The 21,598-nt window shown below is 40.9% G+C and overlaps 3 protein-coding genes across 6 annotated transcripts; 2 read left to right on the plus strand and 1 right to left on the minus strand.

The window, feature by feature from the left end:
• Positions 1-267: 267 nt before the first annotated feature.
• LOC147182284 (cytosolic 5'-nucleotidase 3-like) lies at positions 268-4,787 on the plus strand. The gene is made up of 9 exons (XM_086059988.1): positions 268-409; positions 753-851; positions 1,107-1,176; positions 1,252-1,298; positions 1,507-1,592; positions 1,679-1,768; positions 1,981-2,143; positions 2,382-2,582; positions 4,382-4,787. Exons 1-9 carry the CDS (start codon positions 407-409, stop codon positions 4,490-4,492), a joined length of 870 nt encoding a protein of 289 aa, XP_085916114.1. The 5' UTR covers positions 268-406; the 3' UTR covers positions 4,493-4,787.
• Positions 4,784-14,802, minus strand: LOC147182285 (peptidyl-prolyl cis-trans isomerase FKBP10-like). 4 transcript variants are annotated; one of them, XM_086059962.1, is made up of 11 exons: positions 13,825-14,802; positions 13,401-13,654; positions 11,967-12,112; positions 11,579-11,774; positions 10,833-10,978; positions 8,497-8,686; positions 8,207-8,352; positions 7,943-8,132; positions 7,619-7,761; positions 7,339-7,502; positions 4,784-5,209 (listed from the first exon to the last, which is right to left on the minus strand). In XM_086059962.1, exons 2-11 carry the CDS (start codon positions 13,652-13,654, stop codon positions 5,039-5,041), a joined length of 1,746 nt encoding a protein of 581 aa, XP_085916088.1. In that variant the 5' UTR covers positions 13,825-14,802; the 3' UTR covers positions 4,784-5,038. The 4 variants fall into 4 exon arrangements, with proteins under 4 accessions (XP_085916088.1, XP_085916080.1, XP_085916071.1 ...); XM_086059954.1 differs by having other exon boundaries at positions 13,750-14,802; XM_086059945.1 differs by lacking the exon at positions 13,825-14,802 and having other exon boundaries at positions 13,401-13,761.
• Positions 13,413-19,695, plus strand: p3h4 (prolyl 3-hydroxylase family member 4 (inactive)). The gene is made up of 7 exons (XM_086059976.1): positions 13,413-14,962; positions 15,353-15,502; positions 15,602-15,773; positions 16,381-16,509; positions 16,593-16,738; positions 17,223-17,306; positions 18,055-19,695. Exons 1-7 carry the CDS (start codon positions 14,390-14,392, stop codon positions 18,205-18,207), a joined length of 1,407 nt encoding a protein of 468 aa, XP_085916102.1. The 5' UTR covers positions 13,413-14,389; the 3' UTR covers positions 18,208-19,695.
• The last annotated feature ends 1,903 nt before the right edge of the window (positions 19,696-21,598 follow it).

Genomic DNA, 21,598 nt, shown 5'->3' on the forward strand with positions numbered 1-21,598 from the left:
TGGTTATTTTCCCGTGGAGGAAACGGAACCTTTGACGTGTTGTTTTCCGTCGGAGAAGCGCACACAGGGTTACGCAAATAGCCGCGGTGCCTTCACGGAGTGCTAACGGGCTCGTAAACCATGCAATTTCGGCTCTGTCGATACTTTTCTCGTCCAAAGCGACGTCTTTTTTTTTTTATCAGGCAACGTGTAACTCTTGCTAGATCCCATTCTACGCTCTGTTTTAATCATGTGGTTTACAAAAAATTTATGATTCTCGCTGCAGTTAATTGGTGTGAGTTTTCAATATTCCTACAGTATATGTAACACCCGGAAGGCAGCACAAGTCGTCCTGACACCTCAGGCTGCTTACCACACACAGACTGCTAAATTAAACCGTGTCGTTCGCCGACACAATTCTGTGGACATGGTAAATTTATCTCAAAAAATTGTTTTTGTTTGTTTTGTCGGCCGGAGTGAATGCGACTATCGTGTTCAAGTTAGCTTAAACATCATAGGCTCGCCCCGAGATAATTGCTGTCGAGGCTAGAACTCGAATGAACTATTTCACTTATGAATTTATCGGGTATATTGTGAATTCAATTAGTTCTTGAAGATATTGCTACTTGTATCGTTTTATCCTGTGACTTAATATATAGTAGTAGCAACTATAGCTAACTTCTTGTTGGCCGAGTTTGTCGTTAATTCGGATGATAGCGACCCCATTTTGTGTCTCCAATAATCGAAAAGTGTCTTGACTCTTCTCTCTCCAGATTTCCGAGCTATCCAATCCGTCTGTGTGTATGAGGGACCCACAGAGAGTCCACGAGATCCTCCAGTCCATGCTGAAGGCGGGATCAAACACGTTACAGGTTAGACTGCAGCACGGGACACATTAGGTACACCCGACACTCAAACGACTCAATGAACAATTTCGTCAACGTGAGGGAGTGACATGCCAACACGTTGGAAGTCCAACAAGTTTGCACCTTGCACTTGAACAGAGTAGTATGGCCTTTGACCTGTCCAGTATTTACCCACTTCTTGCTGCAGCAAACCCGAATATTGTGGCATTTTCCTTCAGTGTTCATCGTGTGACACGTGCGTTTAACTGTGTTTTCTCATAGGTTATTTCAGACTTTGACATGACTCTCACAAGATTTGCATTTAATGGTAAAAGATGTCCCACCTGTCACAGTAAGTATATGTGTTAGGGATGTATGTAGGGGGAAAAAACCTTCATTATCTTGGTCATAATTTTTGTGTGTGCAGATATTCTCGACAACAGTAAACTAATCTCTCAAGAATGCAAAGGAAAGGTGGGTAGAAAGTTCAATTCAAATTCACACGTGTCAATTAATACATGAGGTTCATTGAGATTGCCCTAAAATGTTCCCTCGCTATATTTCATCATGATACTTTAACTACAGACCATATGGCTTACATTTTATGCATCTCCATTTTTTAAACATTCCTAACTGTCATACAAGCATAAAAGGATGTTAAGAAGTGTTCCTATGGCCTCAGTTGAAGGATCTGTTGAACACGTACTACCCCATCGAGATTGACTCGTCGCGTTCCATCGCCGAGAAGCTGCCGCTCATGGTGGAGTGGTGAGTGGCTCATTTATTTACAAAATGGCCGCCGTTGACACGCTGACAACACACGCATGCGTTGTCTGTGCGTTTGTGACCAAAAGGTGGACCAAAGCGCACGAGCTGCTGGTGCAGCAGAACATCAGGAAGGACCTGCTGGCCACCGTGGTGCGAGAGTCTGATGCCAAGCTCAGGTCGCACACGCGTGCTTGCACCTTTTATCAGTTTGGGGACAGATACATATTTCTATTACGTTTATTCTAAAAAATTTTGTAAGTGGTACTTCAAGCATGGCTGTTTCAGCATAGGAGACCTATAAAAGTAGTAAGGGCTAGAAAGAAGCTAAATTGTGAATTTTTTTATGATAAGCTAGCCTGGCTGATGTTCATGTGGTTCATCATTACAGGGACGGCTACCAGCTGTTCTTTTCACACCTGCACGAGCACAGCATCCCTCTGCTCATCTTCTCCGCCGGCATCGGCGACATCCTGGAGGAGGTCATCCACCAGGCGGAGGTCTTCTACCCCAACGTCAAGGTCTTCTCCAACTACATGGACTTTGATCAGGCTGTGAGTAAGGCGTGGACTCGACTCAGACTTGAAATCGGGAGTTGACAATACGTCATCATTTTCAACATACTTTGCCATTTGTTTTGCATTCACCGCCTTAAAGGCTGTCAGAACATACTGACTCAATTTCATGACTTGACATGATTTCATTTTCAAATTAATGACTTGACTCCACTTGCTTGAAGTTTCGTGCCAGTATCTTGGGACTTGCAAGTTTGTGACTTCCTCCCTCCACCAGGGGGTGCTGAGGGCCTTCAAGGGCGAGCTGATCCACATCTACAACAAACGGGAGGGCGCCCTGCTCAACACGGGTCACTTCCAGGAGCTGCGAGCCCGACCTAACGTGCTCCTGCTGGGAGATTCTCTGGGTGACCTGACCATGGCCGACGGCGTGCACAACATGGAGAACGTCCTCAAGATCGGCTTCCTCAACGACAAGGTGACGCCAGTTGAAATAAAAACATCTTAATGCTAAGTCTACTTTTAGTAAACTGTACCAGACGTCTCTTCATCACAAGGCCTTTACTTGGACCAATGCATTTTTAAAATCATTAATTAGCCTTATACAGTATATATGTTCACTTTTTAGTCAAATTGAATGCCTTTTTCATTTCTTCACGAGGAATGATCATTAAATATGTTTGACTCATTTACTGCCATAAATTCATTTTAAAAAGTTTATTAAAAATTAGGGGCGATAACATTTCTTAATTGTAATTATTCGCATGACTTCTAGTTAACGATTAATAACAAATTTTATATCTGTTCTAAATATACAATACAAAAAATCTAGGTTTAACAAAAGTGGAAAAAATTGTTAAACTAATAGAAATAGTTTAAATGAATTTTTGACGTATATAGCCGTCAATGGCAATGAATGAATTAAAAAAGAAAACATAAAAAAAATTGGGGCGTCAGGCGATTAAAATTTGTAATCAGAATTAATCACATGACTTCACTAGTTAACTCACAATTAATCACACATTTGATATCTCTTCTAAATGTACAATAAAAATAATTCTAGGTTTTCCTACTCTTGTTAACAAAAGTAGGAAAAATGTTAAACTAATAGAAATAGTGCAAATGAATTTTTGACGTCTATAGCCGTCAATGGGCAGTGAATGAGTTCAAATTAATATGGTTATATAGAACTAATATGTTAACTTAGATATCATCATTGGAAAACGAAACACATCTCCAAATTATTTAATATCCCTCACGGGATGAATTAAGTATTGTTTGTCTAAATTTGCTGATTTAAAATTAAATACTCAGTTAAAAAAAGTTTTTTGTTGGACATGTCAGAGTTATTAAAATAAAACAGTTTTAGCCAGGCAAAAAAAAAAAGAAGAATTTAAAGTGAAGTCAATTTAAAAGTTTTCTTTACAGTAATATGTTGTTTGTGCCCTGACTAATCTAGCACAACATTCTGGTTACTATTGCGTTTGACGAATATGAATAAAGCAGCAAAATCCACCCATTTTTATCCATTTCAGGGGATGACCATTTTGTCACTTGCTGTCAACTGAAAATGTAATTAAATTAAAGTACCACTGATTGTCACACCCACCTAAGTGGGGCGAAACTCTTTCTCCGCATTTGACCCATCCCCTGAGGGAGCGGTGAGCAGCAGCAGCAGGAGCCGCGCTCGGGAATCATTTGATGATCTACCCCCCCCAATTCCAAGCCTTAATGCTGAGTGCCAGCATCACAGTTGCTGAGGTTACGACCAAGCATGGCTCAGCATCAGAAAACAGTTGAGCCATGATTGGCCCCTACCCTGAGCAACTGTGATGTCAACAGCAAGTGACAAAATGGCCGCCCCCTGAAATGGATAAAAATGGGTGGATTTTTCTACTTAATTAATATTATCCAAATGCAATATTAATCAAAACTTGGTGTATAGACTTAGTGGGACTGCATACAAGTTATTGTTAAGGGTTTTTTGGGGGCTTTGACTTCTTGTTTAAAAAAAAAAAAAAAAAAGAAGCTCCCAATTGTTTTTTGCTTTGACACAAAAAGAGAGAAAAAACAGTCCATATTTTAAAATGATTTCAATAAATAGAAAATATCAAAGAACAAAATGGCGAACCCAATCTTGCTTAGAAATAAGTCACCATATTTGGGGATGGACAGCAACAGTACAGAATTGCACTTTGAGTCACTCACTGAGGCATACCGACCGTCAGCTTTCACGTGTGCGTTTCTGATTTTGATGGGGATATTGTTGGCGCTCAGGTGGAGGAGAGGAAGCAGTCGTACTTGGACTCTTACGACATTGTGCTGGTGAAGGACGAGACCCTGGACGTGGCCAACGCCGTGCTGCTCTACCTCACCGGAAACAAGTGACCCCCCCTTTTTTATTTGGACTGGACACCGGACACTCCCGAGTGACTCTTTTTGTTGTTTTGACTAAAGGTCCTCCTGTCTGCACTTCTACTTCCTGTTTGTTGACACACGAGACACTTGATAGGCGCTAACATGGTGCTACTTCCAGAAAATGCCAGTCACATTTGCATGTTTGCTGCTTTTTAAAAAAATGCCTCCTCTATTCTCCTTTTTTTTCCTCTCAATTCTATACTGTTACACAGCCAGTCAGTTCTCCTTAAATAAATGTACTGTCATTTGTCACCTCTGTAAAGGACACATTGTTATTATTTTTTTAAAAACTTTATTTCTCTCACAAAAAAATATTCTCTCTGGACTCTTCATTAAGTACAACATCCAATATTAAGAATGATGGATGATAACCAAATTCCACGTCCGCCTTGCAGTTTTCATGTTCTTTGATGTCAGACTGCGGTGGTGTACCTAATGTTTCGTCCCTCTCAATATTCCAAATAGTGGCTTATAGACATCACAGTGTGCAGATGGCTCGGGCAGAGGCCTGCCCTTTCACAACTCGTCCTTCTCGTCCGTTTGTAGCGCTACCTCCTGGGCTATGATCTTCCCGTCCTTGTCGAGGTCCTGACTGTTGAACATATCCCGGATGATGTCGTCAGGTGGAACGCCGGGCCTCAGGCGGCCGTTTCCCCGCTGAACCTGCAGCGTGATGAAGTCTGAGAACTGCAAAGAGGAGAAGGAGGTGGTTGATGTTATAAGAGTAGCAACTATTTTAACTAGGGACGTTCGATATCACTTTTTTTCAGACCGATACTTGAGTAGTTACCGACACTAAATCCCGATACCACTGCTACATAAAATGACCATTTTAAAGAAATACCTATATATCCCTGTATAATGTTTTTCCTCAAGAAATAATTGAAATTAATGACTAGTTCCTGATTGTAAAACGGCCACAAGAGGGCGACCGATACTGGTAGCGGCCACCGTCACGAGTGACAATACCTTAAAATAAGGCTGGCTGCTTTTTACTATTTATTTTACATTTGCTGCTCATGTAAAATTATGTTTTAAAATTACATTTAACATTGAAAAATAATGCATAACATTTTCAAAATATTTTAAATATCCTATTAAATATTTAAATCAATTGATTCTAAATTAATTGAATTCACATTTTATTTTATTGTATGAAATAAACAATTTTATACATTTGTTAAATTTATACATTAAATATGAGTATGAAATATACAAATTAATATATTCATTTATTACATTTGTTTACTGACTTATTTTAATGATAAAGCAATGCTAAATACTTGAGATATGTACATTTACAAAAATTCTATAGTTTTGGCAGATTTCTTGAAATGACATTTTCAAAATACCATGGACAAATCCCAAAACCACCTTACAATTGGTGCGAATTGAATGGCTTTCATCAAATTGCCAATGTCTTCGTACATGTCTCAATTGCCTCAAATGGTTGTGTACATTTAGCCTACACGTAGCACATTTTCCAAATCAATAGATCTTGATGATCAAACTGGATTAGTTGTTTTTCAGTCTAATGGCTATCCTCTCCAAAACATGTCAGCAGGATTTCAGGGTGTAAGTCATAATGTGCAAAATCATCTGTTCAATTGTCAAAATGAGTCCAGCATATCACAGGGGATCATTGGATGGTTGAGACATTCACACCGTTTTTTTGCCTCGCAGCATTGCAAGGGAAAATATCGGCTGCGACGTGGATGAAAACCTTTAGCCAAACAAAGAGCAGCGTATGGATGGCCAAGAGGGGGAAGGTGACGATAATGACTGCACAGGAAGTTCTGTAGAGTAAATTTGACTGTATTTTGAGTTGGACCAAATAGACTCCGTTTTAGAGTAATATTTACACTTGGAAGAGAGTAAAATAAGGAATTGAAATAAATAAATACAATAAAAGTCACTCAAGGGTTGAGGAACCTTCAGGTTGGGAGACGGCGGCAGGACCACCTGAGCTACGCCACTTCTACTGTTTGCTTAGCTCCAAGATGTTTTTGGTGACAAAACATCTAATGATTTTGACATGCAGTGCTCACAAAATGACAAAGGGACGATGCATTTTGGGGGCACTGACTACTTGTATGACATAGATTTTATTTTGACACATAGGTAAGCTGTTTTGGCAGAGATGTGAGCTTTTGCAGATGATCCACGGTGTTGTGCAAAATCATCCAAGTTACTTTTGGCAAAAATAAATAAGTGAATGCAGATGAGCCAAAGCAATTGAGAAGGATCTTTGCAGTTGTGACAGTACCGACTTTTTGTTTGAGAAAGGAATTTGGAGATAGATATGTGTTTTTGCTAATGAACTGAACACAAATGTAAGTCTGTTTGGCCAAATGAGCTTGCCGTTTTGAAAATGCCATCTCAGTTTCAAGAAGTGTGCCAAACCTATGGAGAAAAACTGTAAATAACTCAATTATAAATGAGTCTAAATTATTTTATCGGTCTGTGTTTTTCATTTATATTTGTTAATCGCCTTCTTGCAAAAGAAAAACAATTTTATGAATTCGTTAAACATTTTGTTGTCTTAATGGTTTAATTTTGACTAAAATGACAGTACATTTAAATAATGAGCATTATTTTTTTTTTTATATAAATAATTTTACATACATACATTTAACTTGCTATATACATATACATTTTTTAAATAAACAATTTGTTATAAATGCATTTATTTAAAATCACACACAATTAGATTTGATTCAGATTTTAATATTAAATCTCTTTGACAAACACATTTTAAGTTGCTGTCCCAACATGTCAAATGGACGCGTGGGTGGGGACGGGGGTATGAGGTTTACCTCCTGCAGGGGCACCTGGCTGTCGCCGTTGAGGTCCATAGCGGTGAAGAGGGGCTCGGGGACGTCCCCCAGCCACAAGAACATGAAGCCGTCGGGGATGCCTTTCTGCAGCTCCACCAGCTCCAGCTGGAAGAACAGAACTGCGCTACCTGGAACCACACCGGCTGCGCACAAATCACCCAGACACATCATTAGGTACACCTCAACCAGCTCGTTTCAAATATTTCCACAGGAATGAAATGAAATACAACTTTGTTGTATTTTGTATGTTTCATTCTACCTCCATTTTCCCCGTGACCCCAGTGCGGCGGGACCACCACCTCCCTGGCCTCGCCCACGCACATGCCCATCAAACCCTGCTCCAGACCCGGGATCACCTCACTGGCTCCCAGCGTAGTGACGGACGGCGTGTCCGACTGGTCCCTATGCGCACACGCACACACACAACAAAGCTATCCTTCCTTTCAAAATAAAAATAAAAGTCCACTCGGGGCGTGTGTGGATAAAACCTTGATGCCATGCGGGCATAACGTGCTGTTGCCGCGGAAACGTAAAGAGTAGCAGAGCGAGTCCATGCAGGAAGTGAAGAGCGGGTGGCGCTCACGAGGAGTACAGCAGCGTGCCGTCCATCAGCGAGCAGTTGTAGCGGTAGCGCAGCCAGTCCGTCTTCCGGCTGCCGGGCCCGCACTCCTCGGGCCGGCGCACCACCTTCACCTCCACCTCGTCGTCGGGGTTGTGGAAATCCAGCACGTGGATGTGGAACACCAGCACGGCCGAGCCGGGGATCAGATCATCTAGCGTCATTCGCACAGGGAAATGCGAATGAGGCATGCCGGAACATCATTGAGGCGTGTTGCTGCGCACTTACGGACTCCCTCTCCTCCATAGGCCAGGTGAGGCGGCACCACCACCTTCCTCTTCTCGCCCATACAAAGACCCCGCAAGGCTCGCTCTACGCCCGCGATGATGTAGCCTCGGCCCACGTATGTGTTGTATGTGCTGTTCCTCTGATAGCTGACACACACAGTGCTGCATGTACATACTGTATATATACACAGTGACGATTTGCATTTGAACATTTTGCCAACAAAGATGGCGCTTCGCTGCACTCCCAATTTTCATCACAATCATTGCTGGACACGGAGGATGGGCGTTTACCTGGAGTCGAAGGCGGTGCCGTCCTGGAAGGTGCCGTTGTAGTGGTAGCGGATGAAGTCCCCCACGGCGCTCCGCCGCTCGCAGTCTTCCGGGACCTCCTGGACCTCAACCACGATGTCATCTTTGGGGTTGAACACGTCCACCAGGAGGACGTCGAACACTAGCGTGGCCTGAGGGGGCACCACTTTTCCTGTTGGGGGACGCGCCATGTAACAGTACTTCAAAAAGTATCAACAGTAGTGGTGCAACGGATCACAAAAGTCACGGTCCGGATCGGACCAGAATTATTATTTTTTTAATGAAATAGTACTTTGTCTTCATTCATTTTGTAAAACGCTTTTTCCCGTTAAATTAAACCAAAATATCCATTCAAAATGTCTAATAGATGACCTACTGCCTGAGAACACGAAAAGCTGAGTTTGACCAAATTTGGGCCAAATGGAAAGACTTTGTCACCCTGACATGTAAAGATTTTCTCTTGTCTTAATTGTGATTGTAAGACATTTTCTGTTCTTTTGCATCGTTGTAGGTTCTGTATAAAAAATAATAATGAATGGATTGATACTGTAAATCAACATTGAGAATGATTATACTGCTCGTGCATAATTTCCAACAACTTTAAGTGCAATATGAGGCAGAAACATTCTTATTTTATATATGGTCCATGCACAAAATAACAAGATATTAATGACATTACGTTGTGTTACTAAAATCGAAAAGGCTTTGTTTGGCATTTTGAGTTGAATGTTTTTTTTTTTAATGGGCAAATGTGTTCTATAAAACAAAAAGAAGACGACATAGTTCTATGTATCTTTTTATTATTTATTATTTTAATAATGAAAAGACCTCAACGTGCAATTTAAGGCACATTCCCTTCCTTTAAACATGGAGAGTGAATTACAAAGTAGCCTTGGTCCAGAATATTGAAAAAGAAGTAACGAAAGCAAGCCAGGTACCAGCTGCCAAACTCATTTAGAAGTAGGGGTGGGAATCTTTGGATGTCTCACGATTCGATTCGATTACAATTTTTGGGCCGGCGATTCGATTCAGAATCGATTTTAAATTTAGGGCGATTTTTTTATTCAAAATGATTTGATTGACAATGATTTTTGCTTCAATCTATAGATGTGCAAGGAATTGTAATGATCTACTCCAGTCTGACTCGCTAATGCTAATTAGCGCGCTACTCGCGGCACTTTTATCACTCAAAAGAACGGCTCCACGCTGAAAAAAAAAACTTTTATTGAAATAACTTGATTGTGACTTTTTCCTTCTACTCTCTAATGTGGCTACAACTTAACAGTGTATTAGACCGTGTGGAACCACACTGCCCCTCAGTGGCCAAAGCGGGTACAACGTGAACAGCGCTCCCAATAAAGGCAGACACAAACAAAGGGAAGACAGCATAAAATAATTTAAATTAAATCAATGTTTGTTCTCTTCGATTTCAACATCGGACAGAGCTGCTGCTACCATTTTCCATTTGGGGACATTTAAAATAGATTATGAATCGTTCTAAATGGGAATAGATTTTTTGGCACACACCTATTTAGGAGGTACCAGAAAAAGCGAGTAGCGTAGAGCCGGGTGGATTTGTGTGTAGAGACGGGGCTAAATGCCGAGTAGTAGTAGAGTAGATACCGGCTAGCTGTTAGCCACTGACGTCTGAGATTTGTGCCGTACTATACAATAACGCCATAATTAACTACCGGTTTCTTAGCGTCCTAAATTAGCAATTGAATATGAGTTTGGGATAGCGTTGTGGTGGCAAAAATGTAATGTCAATACAAACTAAAAAAGAAATCCCGAACATCAAAAAAGGAAGTCTTACCATCACGCCACGATACGGGCCAACTTCAAAGTAAAAGTTTACTAAGGCTATTTGCATTGCCGTCAATGTATTATTTGGCAAACTTTATTTTGAAGTTAACTTTAGCGTAGGCGGCGTGTTACGTTGAGTGTGTTTCCAGCTTCCTTGACATGTCTGAATGACAAGAGGCAGAAAAAAAATTTCTGTATCAATAATTTCAGGATTAGTTTCACCCCAAGTTGTCAAAATGCTCCCAGGCATCACTTGTGATTTATGGGATCCACAAGGGTTTTCAACTTCCTCTCAATTATAGTGAATGTGGACTGATCATGATCATGTTGCTTTCGTGCGAATGCGTACATTGTTTTTTTTTCTCCCCACCAAGCAATCTGTCGATTATGCGCGATCCGAACCGTGGGACCCGATCCAAACCGATCACCAATTAATGATTAATTAGTTGCACCACTAATAAACAGGAAGTTGCACACAAACATGTGGATGTAACAAAATGGTGGCTGCTCTGTACCGTGTCCTTTCTCTCCGTACGCCAGGAACGGCGGGACGATGATGATGCGTCTTTCTGCGATGCACATTCCCAGCAGGCCTTCCTCCATGCCCTCGATCAGGTCGCCTTGCCCCAAGTATGTGTCGTAGGTCGCCTTCTTAGTGTGGCTAAAACACAGACACGCATTAGAAACTAGGGGTGGGAATCTTTGAATGTCTCACGATTCGATTCGATTCCGATTTTTGGGTCTGCGATTCGATTCAGAATTAATTTTCGATTAAGAACGTTTTTTGATTCAAAATGATTTGATTGACAATGATTTTTGCTTCAATCTACAGATGTGCAAGGAATTGTAATGATCGACTCCAGTCTGACTCGCTCATGCTAATTAGCGCGCTACTCGCGGCACTTTTATCACTCAAAAGAACGACTCCACATTGCAAAAAAAATAACTTTTATTGGAATAACTTGATCGTGACTTTTTCCTTCTACTCTCTAATGTGGCTACAACTTAACAGTGTATTAGACCGCGTGGAACCACACTGCCCCTCAGTGGCCAAACCGGGTACAACATGAACAGCGCTCCAAATAAAGGCATACACAGACAAAGGCAAGACAGTATAAAATAATTTAAATAAAATCTATTTTGGGACATTTAAAATCGATCCTGAATCTTACTAAATGAGAATCGCGATTCTTATGAGAATAATTTTTTTGGTACACCCCTATTAGAAACGCACACATAAGGAACAGAAACACACACGCACACTCGCCTGGACAGAAAGGTCTTGCCGGAGAGCAGGGTGCCGTTGTAGTGATAGCGCACAAAGTCGGTGGCGGCGGCGGCGCGTACGCATCGCTGGGGTTTGCTGACTGTGCGGATTTGGATTTTGTCCTCGGGGTTCCAAATGTCCAGCAGCAGCACGTCATAAACCAAGACGGCATCTGGCGGGATCACGCCGCCTGCAAATACACATTTGAAAAAGGTGACACCTTCCTGGGGGCAAACATGGCAAATGTACTCACACTTAAGTAGAAGGTACAGATTTCAAATGTAGAGAGTAAAATAAACACTCAAGTAAAGTACAGCTACTTGAGAAGCCTATTTAAGAACACTTAAAAGTATTGTAGTTTCCACCCCAGTATGAACGTTACCTGTTCCCACGCTTCCGTATGCCAGGTGTGGCGGGACGGTGATCCTGCGGCGCTCGTTGACACAGGCGCCCAACAGGCCGCGGTCCATTCCGTGGATGAGGCGGCCCACCCCCACTTGACTGGTGAAAGCCTTACCTCGGACATGACTGCACGCAAGCACAAACATGGATGCAAAACGAAAAACAGAAAACGTTTCTACTTTCACTGTGATGCCACCGTGCGCCATTCGTCCCCCACCTTCGGAGCCAACACACTACCAGGTGGTGATCAGTTGATAGCTCCACCCCTCTCTTCACCCAAGTGTCCAAAACATGCTGCCACAAGTCAGTGCTTTGTCTCATCCCTCACCTAGGACCTGTTTGCCTTGGGTGACCATGCCAGGGGCATAAAACCCTAAACAACTCCAAGAATCAGTGGGACACAGTAACCCCTCCACCATGAAAAGGTGACGGCTCAAGGAGGGAACTATTGTTTTTTATTATTTATCTAATAAATAGCTTTATCAGATATTCATTGTTTTTTTTTAATGAGAATTTTAAATTAGATTTTGTACAAATTTGAAATGAAAAGTATTTTTTTTCATATCACAAAATGTGTGGATTTTTATATATACAGTATTTATTTATTTACTTAATTACTGCAAGGGGATTAAAAATAGTTCATTAAAAAATGTTACGATATTTGTTACATAGAACAATAGGAAACTATTTATTTTTATTATGTATCTAATAAATAGCTTTATCAGTTATTCATTGTTTTTTATTTAAAAAATTCGAATTATATTTTATTACGAATTTGAAATGAAATTTAAAAAATATATATTTTTTTCAAATCACAAAATTTGTGGATTTTTGTATGTACAGTATTTATTTACTTAATGTAAGGGGATTAAAAATAACTCATTAAAGAAAATTAACGATATTTGTTGCATAGAACAATATAAAACTTTTTTTTTATTATTTATCTAATAAATAGCTTTATCAGTTATTCATTTTTTTATTTAAAAAATAATGAGAATTTAAAATTATATTTTATTACGAATTTGTAATGATTTGAAATGAAAAAAAAATTAAATCACAAAATGTGTGGATTTTTGTATTTACAGTATTTATTTACTTATTTACTTAGTGTAAGAGGATTTTAAAAAGTTAATTAAAGAAAATTAACGATATTTGTTGCACGGAACAATATAAAACTATTATACTGTTTACATTTAATAAATTAAATTTTATAAATTTAATTTTTTGTCCTTCAGTAATTAAATTAGCACAACAGATCCGAAAATTAACTTACACAACATAACAACGTCAACATGCTAACTTTTGCAGCCTTTTGTGACATCGCCAGTCACCAAAAAGCGCACGCTCAGCTCACACCTTAGCGTTTAAACGCAAACCAATTAAAAGTGACGTAAAACAAACAACAACACTTCACCTGGAGTCGAACATCTTTCCGTTCGACTGGAAGGTTCCGTTAAAGTGGTACCGAACAAAGTCCTCCGTTTGGACCTCGCGGGGGCAACGTTTGGGCATGTGGTAGCGGTCCACTACGACGTCTACCGGGGGAGGCGGCTCGGTGTGACATTTCACGGCGACGACGTGGAGGAAAAGCAGCAGAGGAAACATCCCGACTTTGGAGACTGAGGAGGAAGCCCAGTCTGCTGACGCAGAACCGAACCAGCAGCACATCTTGTAACAGTAGACAGCGTGAAAAAAAACTTGTTACGGTGATGAGTTTCAAAATAACATATAGTTCGTAAAACTTTGAAAGCGTAGAGCTGTACCGTGTGTAATAACCCAAAAGACCGATCATGTAAATTGATCTAATTCCAATACGCCCAATATATCGATTGACTTACACTGCATTGATTGTTAACAGTTTGTTTCTTAGCGACTGGACAAGCTAGTTTCTATTTTGAAGGACGCGGACTTTAGGTTCGATTTCCGTGCTTTCTGTCTTGTAGTGAAACTTGACTCATCTTCGTCGTGGCTGCTGGCAAAAGGAAAAGGGGGAGAGGGGAGTGGCCCTTAATGGAATTGTGCAAACGTGTAACACGTTTAGCACCCAAAAAAAAAAGAGAAATAATAATATGATACGACGTCATCGGCCAAAAGCTACAACTGCTTTTCACCACATCACAGTCCATATGTGACGTCAAATATGTGACAAAAAAAGCCATGTGTTTTTTTGTTTTGTTTTTTTAAGTAACAAAATGAAGTTTGCAAGAATTTATGACTCATCTGATACACTGTTGCAATGTGGCAGAAAGTTAACACGCACATGCAGAGTTTCTATATTGTTTATGTTTAACAGTAAGCACTCACAACACTTGTCATCAGTCCATTGAAACCTTTTGAAATCCCTGAAACTAATTATGGTCTGAATTTTGGGCATTTCGGATTTATTTTGAAGACCACAAACGGATGTCGTCGCATTCGAGGCTCCAGTCGACGCGTCTCTCGCTGCCTACGTGCAGCCAGTCGAAGAGACAAGTTTCCACTACTTTTTCGCGGCCGGGTTCCGGGAGCGAGAGACGGCGGGCGACGATGCTCCCTCGCGGCGTGGCCACGGCGTTAGCGTTTCTAGCCTCGGTCCTCCTCTCGGCTCGGGCCCAGTACGAGAAGTACAGCTTCCGAAGCTTCCCCGCCAGCGAGCTGATGCCGCTGGACTCCACGTTCGACTACGCGATGCAGCAGTACACCGCGCGCAACTGGGCCGAGAGCGTCAAGTACCTGGAGCACAGCCTGCGGCTCCACCGGCTGCTGCGGGACAGCGAGGCGTTCTGCGGCCGCAACTGCAGCAGCGCCGCGAGCCGGGGAGACGACGAGGACGACGGGCACATCCGCGTCGTGCGACACATCCTCCTGAGGGCGGCGTGCCTGAAGAAGTGCAAGGCCGACTTCCCCGTGTTTCAACTCGCGCACCCGCGCCGAGACCTCCTGGACAGCTTTGAGAAAGAGACGCCGTATCGATACATACAGTACGCGTACTTCCAGGTGAGAACATATTGCGGAACAAAAGTTGTGTTCGAGACAGATTGCGGGGCGACCTCCTGCAGGGCATTTAGTTGAGTTTGTGCCACGTCTCCCCAAAACAATCCCCCACTGTTCTCCCGCAAGTCTGGTGGGCTGATGTGGCAAACCCCACCCGCCACAACATTAGCTACACCTGCATATGTTACATTAGAAAACTCGAGGCACAACACCAAACAAAAGTACATACCAGTGTGTATGTGTCTGATATTACAGTGGTACCTTGACTTACAAGTGACCCAACTTAAACTGAATGCAATTTAATGATGCGGGTGTACCTAATAAAAAGCTGTGGTGTTATTGCACTGGGGAGTACAACTGGGGCAATGTTTATAATTATAACCCCTCCCACAGCTGAACAACTTGGCGAAGGCGGTGTCGGCGGCCCACACCTACCTGAAGAAATCCCCCAAAGACCCCCAGATTACCAAGAACATGAACTACTACAAGACACTGGTGGACGTTGACCCCTATCTCATCGACCACGAGGAGCAGCCATACGAGGTTCCCATGTGACATCATTCCGATTGTTGTCGTTTAAGCCTGCTCACGAAAACGCAGCCTGAATTGTCAGTAATTCAAAGTTGTGTGTGATGTGCTTAGAGTGCGTTTGTGAAGAGCGTGACGCTGTACAACAGTGGCGACTTCAGCGGCAGCGCTCGCCACATGGAGCAGGCCGTCGCCTCCTACTTGGACGTCTACGCCACCTGCGTGGCCGTCTGCGACCGATCATATGAGATCCTCGAGTTCAAGGACTTCTATCCAACGCTGGCGGGTGTGCGCACATACGCGATGTACTCGTATGAATCAAGTTCCTGTAATGTGAAAATAAATGTTTTGTCAATTTGACCAACCACGGGGAAGAGAGTTAACAACCAGACTTGTTAAAAGTTTGACATGCGCAATGTTCTATGCAGACCCACTAGTCTAAATATGGTATTCTGGTTATAATCGCGTTAGTGGAATATAAGTTAAGCAGCAAAATCCAGCAGTATTATCAATATCTGAAGGCGGCCATTTTGCCACTTGCTGTCGACTGAAGATAACATCACAGTTGCTCAGATCTTCGGTAGCAACCAATCACAGCCCAACCTTAGAAAACAGGCGAGCTGTGATTGGTCGTTGCCTAAACCCTGAGCAACTGCGATGTCATCTTCAGTCGACAGCAAGTGGCAAAATGGCCGCCACCCCTGAAATGGATAAAAACGGCTGGATATTGCTGCATATACTCATGTTCCACAAATGTAATATTAATCAGAATGCCATGTTTAGACTAGTGAGGTCACTTATAAAATATTATTGTCAAGAATTGTTTAAAGTTGACTTCTCCTTTTAATGCATTCATATGTGTTCTTTGGTGATTGGTTGTTGTTTATGTTCAGATCTGTACTTGGAGGCGTTGAGATGTAAGGTGGGCTGTGAGCAGCAGTTGACCCCCACCGTGGGGGGCTTCTTGGTGGACAAGTTTGTAGCCACCATGTACCACTACCTCCAGTTCTCATATTATAAACGTAAGACTCTGTCTGTCTGTCTCTCTCTGTCTGTCTCTCTGTCTCTAATACACGGCTATGATTATTCTCCGCCTTCCCTCCAGTAAACGACGTAAAGAGCGCCGCGCCGTGCGCCGCCAGCTACATACTGTTCGACCCCGGCGACCAGGTGATGCGTCAGAACGTGGAGTACTATCACTTCTATCGGGAACAGTGGGGCCTCGCCGGCAACGATTTCCAGCCGCGGCCCGTAAGTCCCAAAAGCTCGGGCATCAACGCCTAATGCCGTGTCAGGGCGCTAATTAGAGAGCCGGGCTCCTTTTGCCAGCTGCACCGTCGTATAAAAGCTCGCTTGGTGCATTTTATTTGAATCGTAATGCCAGCTGTAAAGAAAAGGGCAAATTTGTCACTTGCTGTCGTAAAAATCAAAACACATGTGGTTGATGTTTGTGAGTTTTGTCTTTCCCTCCAGGAGACCTTTATTATTACCATTTTTATATTTTATTTTTAATTGAAACAAAAGTGGATAATTAAGTGTATTTTGTTACACTAATTCACAGTTGGTCAGCCAGCCATGAATTTGTCCATATTAGTCATTAAAAATGTTTACTTTGATATTATAAAGTATTTCATTTATAATAATAGTTTAGAGTATGTATATTCTTTGTTGATGGATCATGAAGAATACAAAATGCAATGTTCTAATTATGTGATCAATTTGGCTCCCTCTGCAGGAGGCTTCCAGATACTTCAACCAGACCACCAAGCAGACGGAGATGCTGCAGTTTGCCGTCAACTACCTGCAAACAGAAGACGAGGTACATACAGCACATGGACAGAACGATCATACATAATTATGTTGTGTATGCCGTTGGTTTGTGTCGTGAGCTGTAAGGAGAAAAACGACTCCCAATGGGTTCTGCAAAACGCAGCGGAAGTGTGAGGGAGGGGCAAAGACAAAAAAGCTTTACATTTTGAAAATGCATCTTCCCGTTGGATAGTCTACTTGCACGGCCGTTTAGAGTGCCTTGTTGTCAGCACGTCACAGGGAAAATGTGCAAAAGTAAGATTTTTTTTTTTAAAGCCCGCATGTGGATATGGGCTGCATGCTTTAGAGCGCCTCATTGTCACGGTGTGGAAAAGCACCACGGCAACCCGGTTAATTAAGTAAGCAATTTTATTCACGCAAACCACTAATTCCTCATTTTATAATCTCTTACCAACAATCTTCCCATCTGCCAAAGTGAGTAGTTGTAACTTGAACAAAAACAGCAAAAAAAAATCCTATCAAATTTCACGCTGATTTAAGGAGCGCTCGTGGCGTTACGTCTATAAAAGGACGGATTATATAAAAAAAAAAGTGGCGAGTAGGCTGGATGGGCCGGATGTGGGGAGTGGAAAGTGAGGTTGTTTTCTGTCAGTGGCGTGTGGTATGTGGTCAGGAGGTGTGGACCGCAAGATGCCATAACTCTCAATTCCCACAATCCCAGGCTGACACTGACTAAGAGGAAAGCACAAGATGAATCTAAAAATGTCTGCTTACTGTCCTCTGCCATTTTTTTAAAGGGCGAGGTGAGCCCGGAAGCAGCGGCCGCCTCCCAGCGCTCCAAGCGTCCCGACGCAGAGTTCGAGGGGGTCGGGGACTACGAGGAGTCCCTCATGTCCGAGTGGTGGCAGGAGCCCAAGACCAAGTGGGACATGGGCGAGGTGCCGGAGTGAACTTTGAACCTGAAGAGGAAAGGAGGAACTCATCATGTTGATCAAGATGAAAGATCGACATGTTTGCTCTTTGGCTGTCATCAGCCTTTATTAGCATATAAAAAAAAAATTCTACTTAGTTTGTGCCACACGCCCTTGCAGGTTTATTTGGAACAAAAGCAGCTAAAAAAATGTTTTTTTTTAAATACCATTAATTATCCCAAAATGAAAATATGAACATGTTTTTCTATTTGATTGTACATCATCTGTATTGTTCAGTAATTTATTTTTTATTTTAAGACTGACAGGAAAAAAACACCTTATATTTTCTCTATTGTCTTTTTGTGTCTTTCTTTCATTTCATATACATATTTTTTTTTCAGAGGTTTTATTTTTACTAGAGTAGGGAGAGTATTTTTAAAAGATTTCATATTCCTTTCTTTATTCAGAATATTCATACTTTTTTATATATTATAAAGTATTTTATATTCTTAAATTTGCATTTTTTCTTCTTTGAAAATGCTGTTTTTTGTTACCAGTGTTCATAGACCTTGTAAAATAAAAAAAATAATTTTACATATCATTTTAGAGTATTACGTTATTGTAGAGAAGTCTTTTATTCTAAGAAATTATTTTTACTACCTGGATCAAACTACTTTACATTTCATATTTTGAATGTTTAATGAATTTGATGTAATTGGTATATTATAATGAATACAGAAAAATATATGTCACTAAGGGAAAAAGGACTTAACAATAACATGAATATTTACTTATTCTTAATTTATACAAACTCAAACAGCAAGACAAGAAGCAAGTAGAGAATACGTTGAATTTCTTTTATTTCTTTTCCTTTTCACTTGTCTATCCTCAAGGCTTTTTTTCCTCCTTTTTTTTCTGTCTGAATTCAAAAAGTGTCTAAAAATATGGTCTTTTTTTTCTCTTTTCAAATGATGATTGATAGCAAGCTCTGCACAATACACTACACACGCTCTGTATTCCTAATATGTATCACACTAGTGGCTTCCACAGTGCAAAGCTCCAAACACATTCAAAAAGTGCATGTACATGCACACTCACACTCGTGGCGGCGCACGGGAGGCCATGATGACATGAAAAAAAATTGTGTAAAGAAAATATTGTCTTTCAAATGATTCACCCCTCAACAATATGGCACATTAACATTCAGCATAGCTTGCACATATTTACATAAACAGCTCATTATTTTTGTGATGTTGTTACAACAGGAAGTGAAGCGCACGGGGGCACAAAATGGTGATGTTTTTATAAGAATTTAGTAGGAAATCACACACAAAAAGTGAAGCACTTTTACATGCTCATAATTGAAAAAAAAAATAAAAAATCGTACGTATGACACCATGTGAGACTTTGGCGTCTCGGTTCACATTTAGCTTTTTCTTTGGCTTTTTTGTTTTTGTTTGTTGACGCTCCAAATGAAAGAGCAGCTTCTGCAATTTTCTGCATCATATCTTTGCTTCTTTTTTTTTTGTTGTGAATACTGAATGTTTTTTCCAGTATGTCTAAATATTAACAGTGGTTAACTCCTTTATATATTTGTATGGCAGTAGATACTATTAAAATGGTACTGAAAACAAAGCCTGTATCAGTTAGTAAAGGTTTTAAAGTGGTGCCTTGAGATATGCCCACCCAAAAATATTGTAACATGTATTTTAAAAATAGCACTCCATCATATTATACAAACATACAGTAATAAGACAATTACATATAATCAAGAATAATTCAACCATTTTTGTCACGGGGCATCAATTACTGTAAACGATGCTCCGTTTGTTGGCCACCTGGGGGCAGTATAAGACAGACAGATGGCGTTAGTGCTCATTGAGACGTTATTATGAATGGCACAATTTCTATGTAGTCTTTGCAGAAAACCATATTGCAGTATGGCCTGTCCTACCTAGTGGGATTCAAAACGATGTCTCAACTCCTCTCTGACTCATCAGTACAGCACTATTAGTCGGATAAACTATGCGACTGTGAGTACTCTTACCGTCAAGCAGCACGACAGAATGCTAAATAGCATTAGCATTAAGCCAGCAGTGCCTTTTTAGGCAAATTATTATTATTATTTTTTAAGTTTAATCTCTTGTTTCATGTTTAGTTTGGCAGTAAGATTCAACCCAAAGTGTTATGAAACAGCTTGACGCTTGTTTTTTGAAGAAATAATAATAATAATAATAATCTGAATGACAGCTTGTATCTGTAAAAACTCCATAAATCTGGTATCTCAAAGCCACTGTGTAAAAAAAGCTATTAAATTAACCCTACATTAAACTTAGTGAAATACTTTTGTATGAAATCCTACTAATGAGTCTTTCTAACAGAAAAAAAAGGGCTTTTCCCAAACATCCGACATAATGACCCTGTTAACGTGACAATGGCAATTCATTACTAATAAAGCAAAATGGACTCAATTCATCATCCACAAACACAAACAAAGGGAAAGTCCCTGATGTTAGGTGACATTCTTCTTCATGTCGTTATTACATTGAAAAGTTGAAGGTCTCTGTAGTGTCGTGCGCACATTTCTCTTCTGTTCCTTTAAAAAACAACGAGTGTTTGCTTAAAATGTCCAAAGAGTAAAAAGGTGGTGAGCACAGACATGAGTCAGTGAAATGTAAAGTCTGGCATTGACAACCAGATACGCGCTGGTCCTGTCAAGTGATCCCAAAAACCAGAAAAAAAAAACTCCCACAATCTTTCAGTCTCCCTGAAACGGGTCCACTCGGACCCGTCGGTTGGCAGTCGGGATAAAAACGGTTGGTCGCTCCTCAAGTTCTTCTTTGGAAAACATGCTTGGACTTTTCGCTGTGACGGCGAGCGAGGCTGCCCATTTGTTCCAGATGATCAAATCCAGGTCCAGCTCTGTTCCTGGGCTGTCTTGATCTAATCCAGATCCAGTCCAGATATGGTTCAGACTAGGCATGGGACGAATGCTGATTTCAATTGTAGGCAGAGCTCTCTTTCTCCCATTATCAGTGTGAGCAGTTTGACAATGACCTTTGTTGAAAATGTTGGCTTTTGGTATTTTTACTGTTGTATTATATTTAATTCTATTTAGAAATGACTAGTTGGTTATTTTCTTATTATGTTTACAAATGAGGATATGGAGCACGTTCAAGATAAAACAAAAAAAAAAGGTTTTGTTTTTGCACAAACATTTCAAAATAATACATTTTAGAGCTGCAATTCAATTACCGTCTTAGTGTGAAAATATATTTTCCTAACGGTTATCATACTGACAGAATGTGATACCGGCCCATGCCTAGTTCAAACCTCGTCCAGATTTGTTCAGGTCCAGTTCAGTTGAGCTCTGGTCCGAATTCAATCATGATTCAGTCCAAATAAATCCAACACAGTCTAGATCTGGTCC

The sequence above is a fragment of the Leptonotus elevatus genome, chromosome 1 (genome assembly GCF_054856555.1).
Source record: "Leptonotus elevatus isolate MCC_2025b chromosome 1, RoL_Lele_1.0, whole genome shotgun sequence".
NCBI classification, from domain to species: Eukaryota; Metazoa; Chordata; class Actinopteri; order Syngnathiformes; family Syngnathidae; genus Leptonotus; species Leptonotus elevatus.